At 38.6% G+C, this 15,172-nt stretch overlaps 2 protein-coding genes and 1 non-coding gene across 3 annotated transcripts in view; all 3 read left to right on the top strand.

The window, feature by feature from the left end:
- The first annotated feature begins 1,664 nt into the window (after positions 1-1,664).
- On the top strand, positions 1,665-2,462 carry LOC117569373 (peptidoglycan-recognition protein SA). Its single transcript, XM_034250507.2, has 2 exons — positions 1,665-2,068; positions 2,125-2,462. Exons 1-2 carry the CDS (start codon positions 1,767-1,769, stop codon positions 2,426-2,428), a joined length of 606 nt encoding a protein of 201 aa, XP_034106398.1. The 5' UTR covers positions 1,665-1,766; the 3' UTR covers positions 2,429-2,462.
- Positions 2,463-2,985: 523 nt separating this feature from the next.
- Positions 2,986-15,172, top strand: part of LOC117577816 (uncharacterized) — a 64,967-nt gene continuing 52,780 nt past the window's right edge. The window contains exon 1 of the mRNA XM_052003483.1: positions 2,986-3,764. The gene's annotated coding sequence lies outside the window, so the exon portion shown is untranslated. The remainder of the gene's footprint in view (positions 3,765-15,172) is intronic.
- On the top strand, positions 9,441-9,512 carry Trnap-cgg (transfer RNA proline (anticodon CGG)). Its single transcript has one exon. It is a non-coding gene; the product is annotated as a tRNA-Pro (tRNA).

Here is a 15,172-nt window from a genome sequence, read left to right as displayed (position 1 = left end):
AATGAAATAACAACGTGTTTTTCGGTTACGAGTGCTTAATTGGTTGTCAATCAACTGCTTCCTCAATGAATTGTTTTACACTCGTGAGATTCGGATTTCTTAATTTCTGAAAAGAAAGCAACATCGACTTTTGAAATGCTCTGTTAATTAATCAAATTAATCTGTGCAATTTAATATAGACTAAAGAATTGATTACAGTGAAAAGTAGTTTCAGTAATAATCCGGAATGGATTTTACATTCTAGATTTTAACGATCGGAAATACTAATGAGACTTCTACTAGCGAAAATCGACGTTAATCAGATAACCAGTTAATACGATTGAAGATTTTAGTGTGATTCAAAGTGATGATTCAAGTCGAGATTTGATTGTTGAGAGGCGAGAAGAATCCGAATCAGATGAGTTATCGCTCCGCGTTGGATTGGGACTCCCGGCAAATGCAAATAATGCAAACAAAGCGGCGAAAATAATTATGGAACCAATATATATATCAACTGTGAGCAGCACCGACAACTGAATACCCTGCTATCGCAGGTCTAATGGCAATCTAATCTCTGGCCAGCTTGGTGAATATTCTTGAATTGATTAAATGTTGCTTGAATGAGTAGCTAATTAAAACTGCACTGAGAGAAAAATACTATATATTCAAAAAATACTATATATTCAAAAATACTATATATTCAGAAATAATATATATTCGTTATACTATATATTTAAATTTTTAATTTTCTATTCATACAATTATACTTAAATAAATGAAAATGTTATTTTACTATTATATATTTATAATTGTAGAAGTTATTTTAAAACTACTTTTGTATGTATTTAGTACTATAATAATATACCAATTATGGCCTTTGGTATATTTTAATATATTATATATATATATATATATATATATATATATATATGTATATTTTATATTAATTTGATATATTTTTAGACGGCCAGGCAATCTAGTATATTTTGCATTCTATAGTATATTTTGAATATATTACTATATCGAAGCACCAAATACAGTCTATGATATGTTTTAGTATTTTTGCAGTATATATCATATATTTTTATATATTTTTAGACTATTTAGTTGGCAATCTGGTATGTTTTGTCCTCTATGGTGTATTTTGAATGAAGTACTATATCAATATACGAAATATACCATGCGGTATATTTTTAGTACTTTTGCGGTATATTAATTTGGTATTATTTCTGACTGATTTGTTAGATAATCTAGAATTTTTACTTTATGGTATAGTTTAAATGTAGTACTATGTCCATATACCAAATATAGCTTTTGGTGTATTTTAGAATTTTTTGAGTGATATTCATTTGATATATTTTAATATGAATACTTTGTAGCTTTCAATTACAATGTGTGGCTTTCTTTCTTGTTATTGTTAAAATTGTATTTCATAAATCGTGAAGATTGATTGAAATTTGAATTCGTTACTTTTGTGCTCTGTATGTTGCAGATTGATCGACGCAATCGCGATACCCAGAAACAGAACAGAGCAGACGAGATTGGAACTTGTTTGACACCGCAGTTCTCTCACTTCCTCTCCCTCGACCACTCCCTCTTCCTATCGCAGCTCGGCTCTTTGGCAACAATTGCGTCACTTGCGACGACAGCGAAGTATAAATTGGCAGCGATGCGATAAGAACAGAACAGAACGAAGCGAAACAAAGCATCTGCGATTAATTCACAGCCAGTTCTCACCCGGAGCACAACGTATAGAGATCGAAGATCACCGAGCAATCCCCGCGAGAATGCTGCGCTTATCCACGTTGCTCGTCCTCCTCGCCATCGTCGCCATCGTCTTGCTGTCCGGCGTTTCGGCGCGTGGCCGCAAGAAGGCGACGAAACCCGAGTGCCCAGAGATCAAGCTGAAGCGTCAATGGGGCGGAAAGTTGGCCTTGGGACTGAACTATCAAGTGCGTCCCATTCGGAATGTGATCATCCATCATACGGTGACCAGCGAGTGCTCGACGTTCCCGCAGTGCGCTGAGATCCTGCAGAACATGCAGCACTACCACCAGACGCAGCTGGACTACTATGATGTGGCCTACAAGTGAGTTTTGCCTGCTTCTTAATCCACTTGCTTACTACTTTCTCCATCCTGAGTAGTTTTCTCATTGGCAACGATGGCGTCGTCTATGAGGGCACCGGCTGGGGAGTGCGGGGCGCTCACACTTATGGCTATAATACGAATGGCACTGGCATCGCCTTCATTGGCAACTTTGTGGATAAATTGCCCACGGAAGCAGCGTTGACCGCATGCAAAAAGCTTTTGGCTTGCGGCGTCACCGAGGGCGAATTGTCGGAGGATTATGGTCTGATTGGAGCCTCGCAGGTGATTAGCACACAGAGTCCGGGTCTGACGCTCTACAACGAGATACAGGAGTGGCCGCATTGGTTGCCCCGTCCCTAAGTTTGAATAAAGCGCCATGCAATACGTTACGTCATGCCTTACGTGGTTTCACTTACGATCGCTCGTAGTAGTAGTTACGCGCTTCATCGCAGCAACTGGCGCCATTTGGCACAAGCAGCGCTCTCTATGGACTGTTGGTGGCGCGCTCTAGCGGCTGCAAATTGTATTGTGTTGCAAAGCAACTCCGAATCACGTCACGAACAATCGATAGCATTGTGCTGTGCTTCCATTTATTTTGTTATATTTTGCTGTTAAAAGTTCTAGTTTAATTTGTATATATTTCATTAATAATTGCACACCAATATCAATTCAACACTTGGGGTGAGTTGAACGACAGAGCTTGCGCTCGAGTTGCCGCCAAACTTATCGATTAGTAGTGTTGTATTTAGTGCTCCACACTTTTATTTATCGGTGAGCGCAACTTGTGGCTCTCTCGCGCTTTCTCACTCTCGCAAACAGCTTGCGCTTTTCACTTGTTCCACGGCACGAGAGACAGTTGTTTTATCGCACTTGTGTCGAGCGGATCGAGTGGTGTCGTGAGTGCGTGTTTTCTTCGTTTGTTATTTTTTTTTTGCGTTTGCGTTTGCTTTTGCATTTTGGCGGCCGGCGCGAATTTGACATTGTTTTTATACGTTGTGCGTTTATTATTTGTAGCCCTCAATCGGTTTGTTCTTGTTTGTTTGTTTTTTGTTTGAGTTTGCAAACTTTTGCACGTTGCGCCGTTACAACGACAACAACAACAACAACAACAGCAGCAGCAGCAGCAACCGCCATTTGGAATTTAAAACGACGCGACGTTGCTATAACAGTTGATGAACCGTTAAAGCTGCAAGGGCTATTGCGCCACATTACGACAACAATAAGCGAATGTAACGAAATTGTAAAGTTTGTTTATGTTTTTTCATGTTCAAGTGAAAGCGTGTGAAAAATGGAGTCACCTTAACATTGCAAAGCCAAGCTCAAGTCTTGCTTCAAATTTCTTCTTCGATATACAAATTGAGCCTCTCTCTTACGCGCTCTTTGGCTGCGCTCTCTCAGTGTTCGCGCTCGCTCGCTCGCGCGCGTGTGTGTGTGTGTAAGTGTTTGTTTGTGAAACTGCGTAAGAAAGAAGAAGAAGCATCAGCGCAGCATTTGCAAGGGGGAAGGAACATTTTAACTTTTAACCCCCTGCCACACAACATAATAAGATATCCTGTGGCCAATCAAAGCCAAAGCTTCCGGCCAACTAACGACATGCAACCGCAACTGTTGCGCCTGCCCAACAACAGCAACAACTACAACAACAACAACAACAACAGCATTGGAGCAGCAACAACAACAAGTTTATTGCAGTAAGGTGAGTTACATGGGATAATGCTGAAAACATGCTGAAAGGGAAATTTAATAAGGATGGGAAATGGCAATGGGAATATGCGCAAAAGGGAATAAATATTGCATATCGCAATCAGATTGATAATTACCCAATTGGGAGTGTTGGGAAAGTGCAGCACATAACATACATAACATATATGATAAATACATGTATGCTGTGCTACATTACTTAATTATGGTTATTGATCGGCCAATTGATCTCTTGTTGCTGTTTTTGGACAAGTTCGTTCTACGCTCAACTCGTTCATGGTCTTTTGTACCCGTTTCGTTTCGTTTCGTTTTCGTAATGATATTTTGCGGCCATTTTGAGTTTGAGTTTTGCCAAAACTGTTGTAATGATGTTTGCCATGTTGTTGTTGTTGTTGCTGCTGCTGCTGCTGTGGCTTCTTCGACGTCTTCTTTGGGGTTTCGGGGTCATCAACTCTTGACAACAGCAACAGCAACAGCAATCGCAATTGTTGCCAAAAATCCAAAAAGCACAAAAACAGCAGCAACAAACTTGCGTGCCAATGTTTCTCATGTTGTTGTTCTTGTTGTTGTTGTTGTGCCTTGTATGATATACAATCCGAACTTTAAAAAAAAAACAACAACATAAACAAGATTGACATCTTCTGTTGATACATTTGTACGTGCAACGAAGCGTCTTGTGTCATTTGGTAGCAAAGTCAAACATTTTCATGATCACTTCTCATGTTCGAGTAGCTGCTGCCAAATACCCTGTGTCCCAAATCTAGAGCAGTTGTGGCTATGATGGACTAGAACCTTAAATAACTATGCAATTTGAGGATGTTTATTCTAATATGAGGTTAGATCTTCAATCTTTATGCAATCACTTGACCCTATAAATCATATTTCTAAATTCTTTTTTATCTAAGATCAAAACAAAACTAAAGTTGTTACTTGATATCAATATAAATAATTAAATTGAATACTTAATGTGCGAGTCGATGGCCTTAGTTGCGAGCACTCCCTTCATTTAGTTATTATATTATTTTTTATAATAATTAACATGTAAATAAATAAATGAATACATTAGCATTTTAATGTATTCTAAAATAAATACTTTTATGTAAAATAAAGAAAAACTAAATGTCCAATAAATACAAATTTCACTTCTTCGTTAATATAAATAATCAATTTTAAACTTACAAGAATTTGAAAATATAAAAATAACTTCAAATTAAATTTTTCTAAGACCATCACAAAAATGCTTAAAAATAATAAGTTAATATTATTCTCAAATAAATGCATAAAACCATTGATTTTCTTGACTTCAGATTGAAGTAATTTAGAATTATGATTTATAAACTCTTTTTAAAATTTTTGAATTAAATTTTTATATTTTCGTTTACAATAATTTGCAAAGGCAAATGCAAATAAAAGAATTTCTTGACCTCAGATAAAAAGAGATTTAGAAATGTGAAATATAAAGCCAAGTTCTTAGCGTATAAGTATTTCTTGATTAATATTTTGACTGCAGGGTATCTCATTAAGCGTGTCAGCAATGCAACTTGTCATTTGATGACGAACTGTGTTTTGATATGGCTTCTCTCTGTTCGATTAGATGCGTTGCTCGATTGTGAATTGCATTTGCATAATCGAGCTGGACTCGTTTTGGGTTAAATATCTGCTCTGCTCAGCAATGCGATCCATCGATCGAGACTGAAGACTGTCGACTGTCGATTGGCGAGGACGGACAGTGTCTCATAACCTCAATTTGGCGGCGCTGTCCACTTGCTGCTGTGGCCCTGCCCCATCTGCGTCTCGCCTGGCGCTGCCGCAAATTGCGGTGCGTGTAATTTGTTGTCCCCAATTGCGTAAAATGCACGCAGCATCGATTTTCACCTGCCACACGAGAGTGCAACTCAAAACTGTGGGCAGCCTGTTCCTCCTCCTCCATCTCCCTCCCTCCTCCTTCTCCTCCTTGGTTGTCTGCTTCTCTTGGGTAATCGATGAGCTCGACGAGTGTGAAACTGCCGTTAAATGCTGCCGCGCCAAAGATTGTTAATTACTCTCTTGCGGCAACTCTGCAACTTTGTCTCTGCCTCTGCCCCAGTCTCTGGTTTGTGGAACTGGCCGAAATTGTGACACAGAGAGAAAAAAGTCGATATTGAAAAAATCTTGATTTAAGATTTTTTCGATCTTAAAAACAACAATCTTGAAATAAGATTTTTTGGTTGAAACGAATCTTTAATCAAGATTCTTATGCTAAATTTTCATTTTAAGATGCAAAGCATTATATTTTACGATTAAAATATTGATTCAAGAAGGTTTTAAACTATATTTAAAAGTAATTTGCAAATCTTGAGTACAAAACTTTTCGATCTGAAAAAAAAAGAATTTCGTTCTTTTTTTTTTAAGTTGGAATTAGCTTCCTTTAAAATTATAACTCAATTTAATTTTTAATTAAGCTTGTTACATCTTCCTATTTGAGTCACTATCAATCTTATATCAATCACATTCAATCTAGAATTAATCTAGTTCGCTTGATCTTGATTTAAGATTTTGCCTTGATTTCCATTCTTGAAACAAAATTGTAATATTGAATTTCAAGATTGGGCAATCAAGAATTTTGGTAGATTTTCGATCTTGATGTTAAATTTTGACATACAAACATTTATGATTCAAGATTTAGCACGTTTTTTTTCCGTGTAGAGAAGAAGAAGAAGGAAGAGTGGAAGTTGGTCGACATCAACTTTCACATGCGCATTGAATCAAGTTCAATCGACGCGAGGATCTCAGTTTTGAGTCTGTGATCGAGGGACAATTTGGGGGGGAGAAGATAATGCTCTGATCTGATGTTGTTGATGTTGTAATTATTATTGGCTCTATTAACTAACTACTGTGCGTATTTAAGTGTTCTCATTGTTGTTGTTGTTGCTCTTCTCCAGCAATCTTCAAGTGCGTGCAAGCTCTGTGTGCTCAGAGGGTACCAGAGAGGGGAGTAAAGCGTATGCTAATTCAGCAATTGTTCAGCGCAAATTGCGTGAGACTCGCTTCGCTCAACGAGAGACGTTGACCTCATGCTGCAGCAGCAACAACAAGCAACAGTGAAGGGAGCGAGGGAGGGAAAAGAATAACACAAAAGTTGTGGCGGGGGGGAGTAGCTAATGGGAAACACTTTAGAAATATGAACGGATCGGATATGTGCTCAGATTGGAGCAGAGAGCACAGACAAAATGAATTGCTAAGAGCAGATGCAGCCTAGAAAGTAGTAATGAAATAGATAAATGAATAGACTTAAAAGTAAAAGATTAATAAAACTAATGAATAGATTTAAAAGTAAAAGATAAATAAAAGTAATGAATAGATTTAAAAGTAAAGAATAATAAAAGTAATGAATAGATTTAAAAGTAAAAGATTAATAAAAGTAATGAACAGATTTAAAAGTAAAAGATTAATAAAAGTAATGAATTATAAAAGTAATGAATAGATTTAAAAGTAAAGGAATACATATTTAGTTGTATTTATTAAAAAATCAAGCGATTCATAAAAAGTTCCTATTAGAACCAGCTTAAAGATTCACAATAAAAAAAGTTTGAAAACTAGACAGCCAGTGCAGAAAAAGAGTTAAGTAAACCAACTATTACACTGAGAGAAAAAATCTAAATTGAAAAGTTGATTGCAAATCTTGACTTAATATTTTTTCGACCTTAAAAAATCTTGAAATATGATTCTTGGGTAGAAAAAATCGTAAAGATTAAAATCTTGACTTAAGATTTTGTCTTCTTAGTTCAAGTTTTTCATTTTTTATTATAATATTATAATTTTGAATTTCAAGATTAGGATTCTTCGTTAAATTTTGACATACAAACAATCTTGATGCCAGATTTTATTCTTGATTTTATCATCTTTTTTTCTTTTTGTGTTGTTTCAATTCACTTTGCTCTACATATCATATAATGCTATAAGCCTTTGCTTACTTTGAAAATTGCTTTAGCTTACGTTTTTTTGTCCACTGCAAATAGTTTTGCTAGAAATTTATCTATTTAATGTTTTATAGAGGATTAACACTTTCAGAATTCGATGTGGCATTGAATGCACTCAGTTTTCGATTATATTTGTGTTGAATTGTTTCCATTCTTGATCGTTGAGAATCGTAGGGAGTATTCTGAACGTAACTTGACTATTTTCCGCAATTGAAACAGTTTTCTCTCTCCCTCCTTCTCTCTCTCTCTGAAGCAGTTGAAGAAAGGGAATCAGATTCAAGAGGCGAATGCTGTGCAGTTCATTTCAGAAGAAGTAAACTGCTCCACAAATGGACTGTAAATCACGATAAACAGCCAAGAGCACAGCAGGCAAAGGGCAGCAGAGGATAGGGAGAAGGAGGGGTGGAGGTGGCGCAGAAGGCGGTCTATCAAGTGCATAAATAGCACCAGCAACAACAACTCGCAACAACAATTGCATCTGCCACAGCAATAACAATAACAATGCCCTTTGCCCCCCCTTTTGCTTCGCTCTGCGCTTTGTGTTTCAAATGAAATTTCAAATAAAATTGTAACAGAATTTAGTTCATCTTGCAGTTGCAGTTGTTGCAGTTGTTGTTGTTGTTGCCATTATAGCATCGAAATATCTGATTGGAATGCAACGCGTGCTCCTCGACTAAACAATTTCAACTCGCATCGCATATTTCAATTATTGGAAGTGGAATCAATATTTTAGTTATTTTATGTGCGCAATTATATCTGTTCATTGTTTTTTCTTTCTCTCTGGTAGTTGAATTATCTCAAATTCAATATTTTTTATTCTTTCTTTTTAAATTATCGGTAGTTGTTATTTCCTCGATCAATGAGTTTTCAATATTTTAGTTATTTCTCATTTATTTTTCATTATTTTTTTATGGTAATTGAATTATCTTTAGTAGTCAATGAATTTTTAATATTTTAGTTATTTCTAAATAGGTAAGAAATATATAAATGAACAGATATAAAAGTAAAGGAAAATATATTAAGTTGTATTCCTAAAAATCCTTCGATTCATATAAAGTTTCTATACGAACAATCTTGAAGATTCAAAGTAAATAAATATATAGAGTGAAAGCTTTCTTTCTGAAAGTTGAATTGTCTTTTATAGTTCTTTTTTCGTTTTAATTATTAAATTTGTTTGTTTTTTTATTCCATGTTTCAACTTATTTCACGATTTTTCTTTTTAAGATCGTAAAAATCTTAAATCAAGATTTGTTTTAATTTATATTTTTTTCTCTCTGTGCATCATTTCTATTCGATTTCAGTTTCTTAGAGCATTTGTACTTCGTTGTGGTGCAGAAAATTCAGTTTTTATGTTGCACAGACATTAAAAAAAAGAAAAGGAAGCGGAGAAATTGGGCGAAAAGTTGCCAGTGTAAACAATAAACAGATCTTTAGTCTAAGCTGCATGCAACATGCTGCAGCAGACGCATTATGTGTCTGTTCAGGTCAGTGGCTGACTTCTGGCTAAGAACATAAAAACGAAGAGAGAGGGAGAGAGAGAGAAAGAGAGGGGAATGTATGTATATACATTTATGCAACTTTAGAACTCGATCAACGTTTTCTGCAAGTTCTGATAACCCGCTGCAAATACCCGGACTTTAATGTGAGCTATAAATAGATTCGGGACCCGAGCGGCGGCTTTTGTTTCTCGGTTGGCCAGGCTTGATCAACAAGGCTCGTTGGTCTAGGGGTATGATTCTCGCTTCGGGTGCGAGAGGTCCCGGGTTCAACTCCCGGACGAGCCCGAGTTCACATTTTTACTTTTTCGCTATTTTGTTTTCTATAATTATAGTAGAGATTGCTATCGTCTATCGATGGAACACCATTTGTCATCTTGCCACACTGTGCGGTGGGCGTTTGGCTGCCCACGGTACAAAAGAAAAGAACAGAACAGAACAGCAAAGCAAAGCAGGAGCAACAACTTGATCATCGGCATCTCTCTTTGCGCCTTCATCTAATTACATGTTGTTCGTTGATGATGATGACGATGATGATGACGATCTGCGGCATTGCGTGTTTTGTATTTTTGTGCTCGGTCAGCACTTGGGGCGTTCAAATTTCAACAACATCTCAACTAAGACACCCAAATGGGCTTCCCTTCCCCTTTCTCTTTCTCTTCCCTTCTTACTCTCTTTTTGTGGTCGCAGGAGCAGACAAAGCGATTCTTCATTGCGGATTCTTGTTTCGTTTTTGTGCCTGTTAATCGATTTTAAATTGAAGATTGATTGATTGAGATTCGAGCAATCGCTTCTTCCCTCCCACACACTTCCTCCCCTTCCGCTCCTCAGAGAGGGGATTCTGTTCACTTCCCTCTTGAGCGTTAGATTTCACACAAATCAAAAATTCTCAATTGAAATGAAGCGATGCAAAGGAGAAATACATTCACTTGATGCAGGGAAAAGTTCTCAGTTGTGCCACTAGATGGCGCCACATTCCCTTGCTTGTTTCCGTTGCCATTGGCTATCTGCTTAATTTCCTCGCTGCTGCTGCTTCAGCTGTCTCTGCTTCTATTGCCCCCAATAGCTCGACATCCACCTGTTGCTTGTATAATATCCGTTAAATGCCTCTCTTGAGATCACTCGATGCTGCTGCTGCATTGTTTCGTTCGTTCAGGTTGCACGTTCATTTGCCACGATGCTGCACGCAACACTCCGAGACCGAAACTCGATTTTCTTTGCATTTTCGATATGCCGACTCAGCCAACGCAGCTAAACTCAGCCGACTCATGCCACCAAATTACGTTGATGATTAACGAATTTTAGACTGGAAAATAGTTCGTTACACCTTCCCCCCCTGCTCCCTCTCTATCTCTCCTCTTACCCCCGTTTTATGTTACTATATAGTAGCAATCTGTAAAGACTTTGATATGCAGTCCGCTGGCATTCCGAGAGCAATTAATGTGTTGCAAGCCGAGATCGAAGCATCGAAGCTCAAATGCCCTTTCAATCTAGTGAAGAGTTTAAAACACTTTCCAAGTAATAACAAGTAAGAAGAAAGAAAGTATAGTAAGATAGTGTTGTACTAATTTTAAAATATACCAAATTAATATACCGAAAAAATACTAAAAATATACCAACGACTGTTTTCGGTTTATAGGTTTCAAATATATCGTAGAGTACAAAATCTACCAGATTGTTATCCGAAGTAACCTAAAAATATACCAAATTAATATACCACAAAAATATTAAAAATATACCAAACGACTATTTTTGGTATATTGATATGATGCTACATTCTAAATATATCAGATGGTCAGCCAAAGCGGTCCAAAATATTACAAATTAATATTCCGAAAAGTACTAAAAATATACCAGAAAGTTTTGGTATATGGATGAAGTACAACATTCAAAATATATAGTTTGGCATACCCGAAGAAAGGGTATTCCACGGTGGGGAAACCAAAATAAATTAGCAGCAAAGAAACCCATTAAAAAATGTTAATTTCCATAAAGAAAAAAGTCTCGAAAAAAAGCCACAACAACAACGCCGACAGCACGTGGCTAAAAGCCGCAAAGGGGCCAACAGACAAAAGCCAGAATTTCTACACTCAGTCTCTATATGTGTGTGTGTGTGTTGAAGCTTTATTTATGCGCGGAATGTATCTCGACTCAGTTGCGAGTTGTTTGGCTTTTGATTTGCTGCCAAAACAAGAATCAAAGTTATTGTCATGAAACGCCTACAACGAATCTCTATCTCAATCTGTAGTTGTATCTGTATCTGTAAATGTATCTGCGTATCTTTAGTGCGTTATTTGGGCATCTTGTTAGGCTGCGAATGATTTATAGCCTGACTCTAAAGGTGTTGCTAATGGCCTCCATCGAGTTGAAGCTTGTCTAATGAAGTCCACTTTTGTCCATCGCTCGCTCGCTTCGCTGGCCAATTTTCTAGCGATTGCGATTGCCCGTTATGACAGCTGCGGTTGAGCCGCACACGAAGTTTTCCATTTGATTGGCGCTGCGACGTTTTCCTCTCAAAGGAGCTTCGACTAGAAATTATGCTGTCTGTCAGTCACAATCAGCCTTTGTCTCTGCAACTTCTCGATTTCGCGGTTGCTTTTCTTTCCCTTTCAAGTTTCGAACAAAGACGCCTCTCTATGCAATTAAATGCTGCACAGCTGCTGTCAGCATCATTCTTGTGTAGCTAATCAATCGGCCAACCAAGGAGTCTTCTCTCTCTCTCAATGTTGAGTGCCAAATTGATTTGTGCACCTTGAGGAATGTGACTTGCATCACTTGGATGACTTCACGACTTGTCGAGCCAATTAGTTGGGCACGAGTCGGCGACTGCGACTGAGGTCGAGACTTGGGCTCAACTCTGACCATCGCGTGGGGGCTCGAAAAGAAGAAAAAGAAGAAGAGCAGCCCAAGTTGTAAGTCGTTGTGTGGGCAGCGCCGACAAAATCATCCGCCCCAGCACAATTTCAATTTCAAACGCTAAACTGTCAAATTACTTGCGGAGTTTAACTCTGATGCAGCACGTGGGCAGCAAATTGGATGAGCGAAGAAAGATGCAAGACCCAAAACGAACAGCTGGTCTTCTCTTGTCTTCGCTTGTCTCTTCTCTTCTCTTCTTTTCCCTTGTCTTGTCTTCGCCAATATCTTAAAGTTCCGCTGCAATTGGAGCACACGTTCAAACGTTTCGAGCTGATAAACAAAACAAAAGCAAAGCACACGACAACCTGAGAACTTTAACTCAACTGACAACCGAGAGAGTTGAGAATTATGCATGGAGAATTGAGAGCTAGCTGAGCTGAGAGCACGTAGAACTTTGCAAAAAGTGCGCATTGATTTCAGGGACGACAACAACAACGTTGTTTGCTGCTGGCAACTTGTTTGCCAATGCAACAGCAGCAGCAACAATTGGCTGAAATGATGCCAACAGGTGCTCAACATTCTTGGCATAGTTTCGAGAGCAATTCGCTGAGTGTGGGGAGGGAGGGGGAGGCGAGAGACAAGATTGAGGCTGCAGCCGATTGAGCTATTGTAATTGTTGGGCATGAGTGCGAGGAATGAATGAATGAATGAATGAGGTGTGAGGGCGCCAAATGGGGAGGAAGAGGAGGGAAAGGGCAGAGACCGCAATGCATATGAATGCCTAAGGTATGTGAGGAGGGAGAAATACCAAGAGAAAGGGAGAGAGAGAGAGATTCGCATAGCCAACACAGCGTGAAATTCGAGTTGATTGATCAATCACAGTTTTAGCAGCTCTGTATAAAGTTTGAGCTGTGACTTGGTTGATCAATCACAGTTTTTGATTTAATAAGGAACAAAAGCAATAGCTGAAATAAAATTAGCCAAAGCAGCAACAGTTATCTATCTCTCTTGTAATAAACAATGGCAAAGAAAGATTATGAGGAAGTGAGAGCAAAGAGTGGGAGAAAGGGTGAGCCAGAGAGACTCGGAGAGGAAGGGAAAGATACGCAGCAAGTAAAAAGTAGAAGTTAAAAGTTGAACAAAAAGTTGGAACACACAGAAATCAAATTGTAATAAAAATATCAATGCAAGATTATAAGGGAGTGGGAGATATCAGTAGAAAGAGAGATGGAGAGAGAGAGAGGGAGAGACAGAGACAGAGACAGAGAGTGATATGGAGAGAGGGAAAGAGAGACAGCAAGTGAGATAAGTGTAAGTTGAAAGTTAGAACACACAAAAATCAAATTGTTATACAAAATGCCAGGAAAATATTGTGAGGGAGTGTGAGACAGAGAGATTGAGAAAGAGAGAGAAAGAGAGAAAAACATAAAGAGAGAGAGAGAGTGGGGGGGACAAGGAAAGAGTCAGGGAGAAATAGAGACAGCAAGTAAGTAGAAGTCAAAAATTTAATAGAATTGCAACACACAGAAATCGAAGCTATCAATCACCTGATGTGAGTACACTCATGAGTGTATATTCAGTGCCTGCAGTGAGTGCATTCACATGCATTCACTGCACATTTTATCTGCCGTTGCGACTTTGACTTTAACTTCGACTCGAGTTTTGAGTTTGTCACGTTTCTCAGCGCGTTCAGCTGCTGCCTGATATGAATAAACTTACACACACTCACTCACACACACACACACACACACATATTCACTCACACACTCACATAGAGACAAACGTGCAGACAATGGCTAATGGAAATGCTGGCGCCAGCATCATCATAACAACAACAAACAACAAAAAGCAAAGCCAAAACAACAACAACACCAACTTAATAACTGAACAACAATTTGGTCAATCGCAGGGCTCGTTTTACCTTAACAGAGTCTCTGCTTTTGTTTAGTTACTTTGCTCGCTTTGTGTCGCAGAATGTTTGTTCATTAGGCTTATGTAATTGTCGCAAATTCGTTGCGTGACTTCTGTCCAGTTGATGACCACAATCTCAGTCCGATTCCGAGTCTGCAATCAGTCTGCCTCCATTGCTGTGTGGCCTCGATGAAGCCGAAGGGCGGATGAAAAGTACTCGAAACTATGCTGATTACTATATTCTTGACTATCTTCAAGGAGATCAGTCGCTGCGGAGAGTTTGAACACTATTTGAAATTCGACTTGATTGATCAATCACAGTTTTGGCTGTATTGAATACAGTTTGAAATTTCACTTGATTGATCAAGTTTTGTCTGCTCTGCAGATAGTTTGTGCTTGATTGATCAGTCACAGTTTTGGCTGTACTGTGCACAGTTTGAGCTGCGACTTGATTGTTCAATCATAGTTTTGGTTGCTCTGTCGACAGTTTGTGCTGCGACTTGATTGATCAATCACAGTTTTGGTTTAACTGCGCACAGTTTGAGCTGCAATTTGATTGATAAATCACAATTTTGGATGCATTGCACACTCAAAATCTTGGGAATAGAAAGCTGTGGGTCCAGTTGTCATTTGCATGTTTGAGAAGAGACTCCGAGACTGCCACATCCAATGGGGAAAGCAGCAGAAAGAGCGAGAGATAGAGACAGAGACAGAGAGAGAGAGAGAGAGAGAGAGAGAGTCAATCGGAGCTTGACTGCGTAAATTTGATGCTTATGTCTGCATTTTGCTGTAATTTGTGAAGAATTTTAATCAGCCCGGCCGAAATGAAGTTTCATGCCGCATGCCATATGCCGCATGCCACATGTGGCTGTGACTGTGTGCGTAGATGATCGTGCATGAGTTAACGCTAGATCAAACTCGAATTGACAGGCGAACAACGAACAACGAACGACGAAGAGCGAAGAGCGACGATGAATGTTGATTGCTCGACGTCAATTGAAATTGCCTCAAATTGTTGCATTTCACGCAAGAGTCGCAGCCAACAATTGACCGCAGCAGCAATTGAAATGCCTGACCAGTCGCTGCCCCAACTCAAACCGAAACCCCAACCCAATCCGAGTCCGAATCCGAGTCCGAATCCAAGTGTGAATCCCAGAGTCACAGTCGGAGTCGTGTTGTTG

The sequence above is a fragment of the Drosophila albomicans genome, chromosome X (genome assembly GCF_009650485.2).
Source record: "Drosophila albomicans strain 15112-1751.03 chromosome X, ASM965048v2, whole genome shotgun sequence".
NCBI classification, from domain to species: domain Eukaryota; kingdom Metazoa; phylum Arthropoda; class Insecta; order Diptera; family Drosophilidae; genus Drosophila; species Drosophila albomicans.
This window is presented reverse-complemented; position numbering and strand designations above follow the sequence as displayed.

What these genes read in the sequence shown, in the direction of transcription:
- LOC117569373 (XM_034250507.2), top strand. Translation starts at nt 1,767, where the DNA reads ATGCTGCGCTTATCCACGTTGCTCGTCCTCCTCGCCATCGTCGCCATC. An exon ending in TACTATGATGTGGCCTACAA is followed by an intron (nt 2,069 to 2,124) that starts GTGAGTTTTGCC and finishes CATCCTGAGTAG; the next exon opens with TTTTCTCATTGGCAACGATG.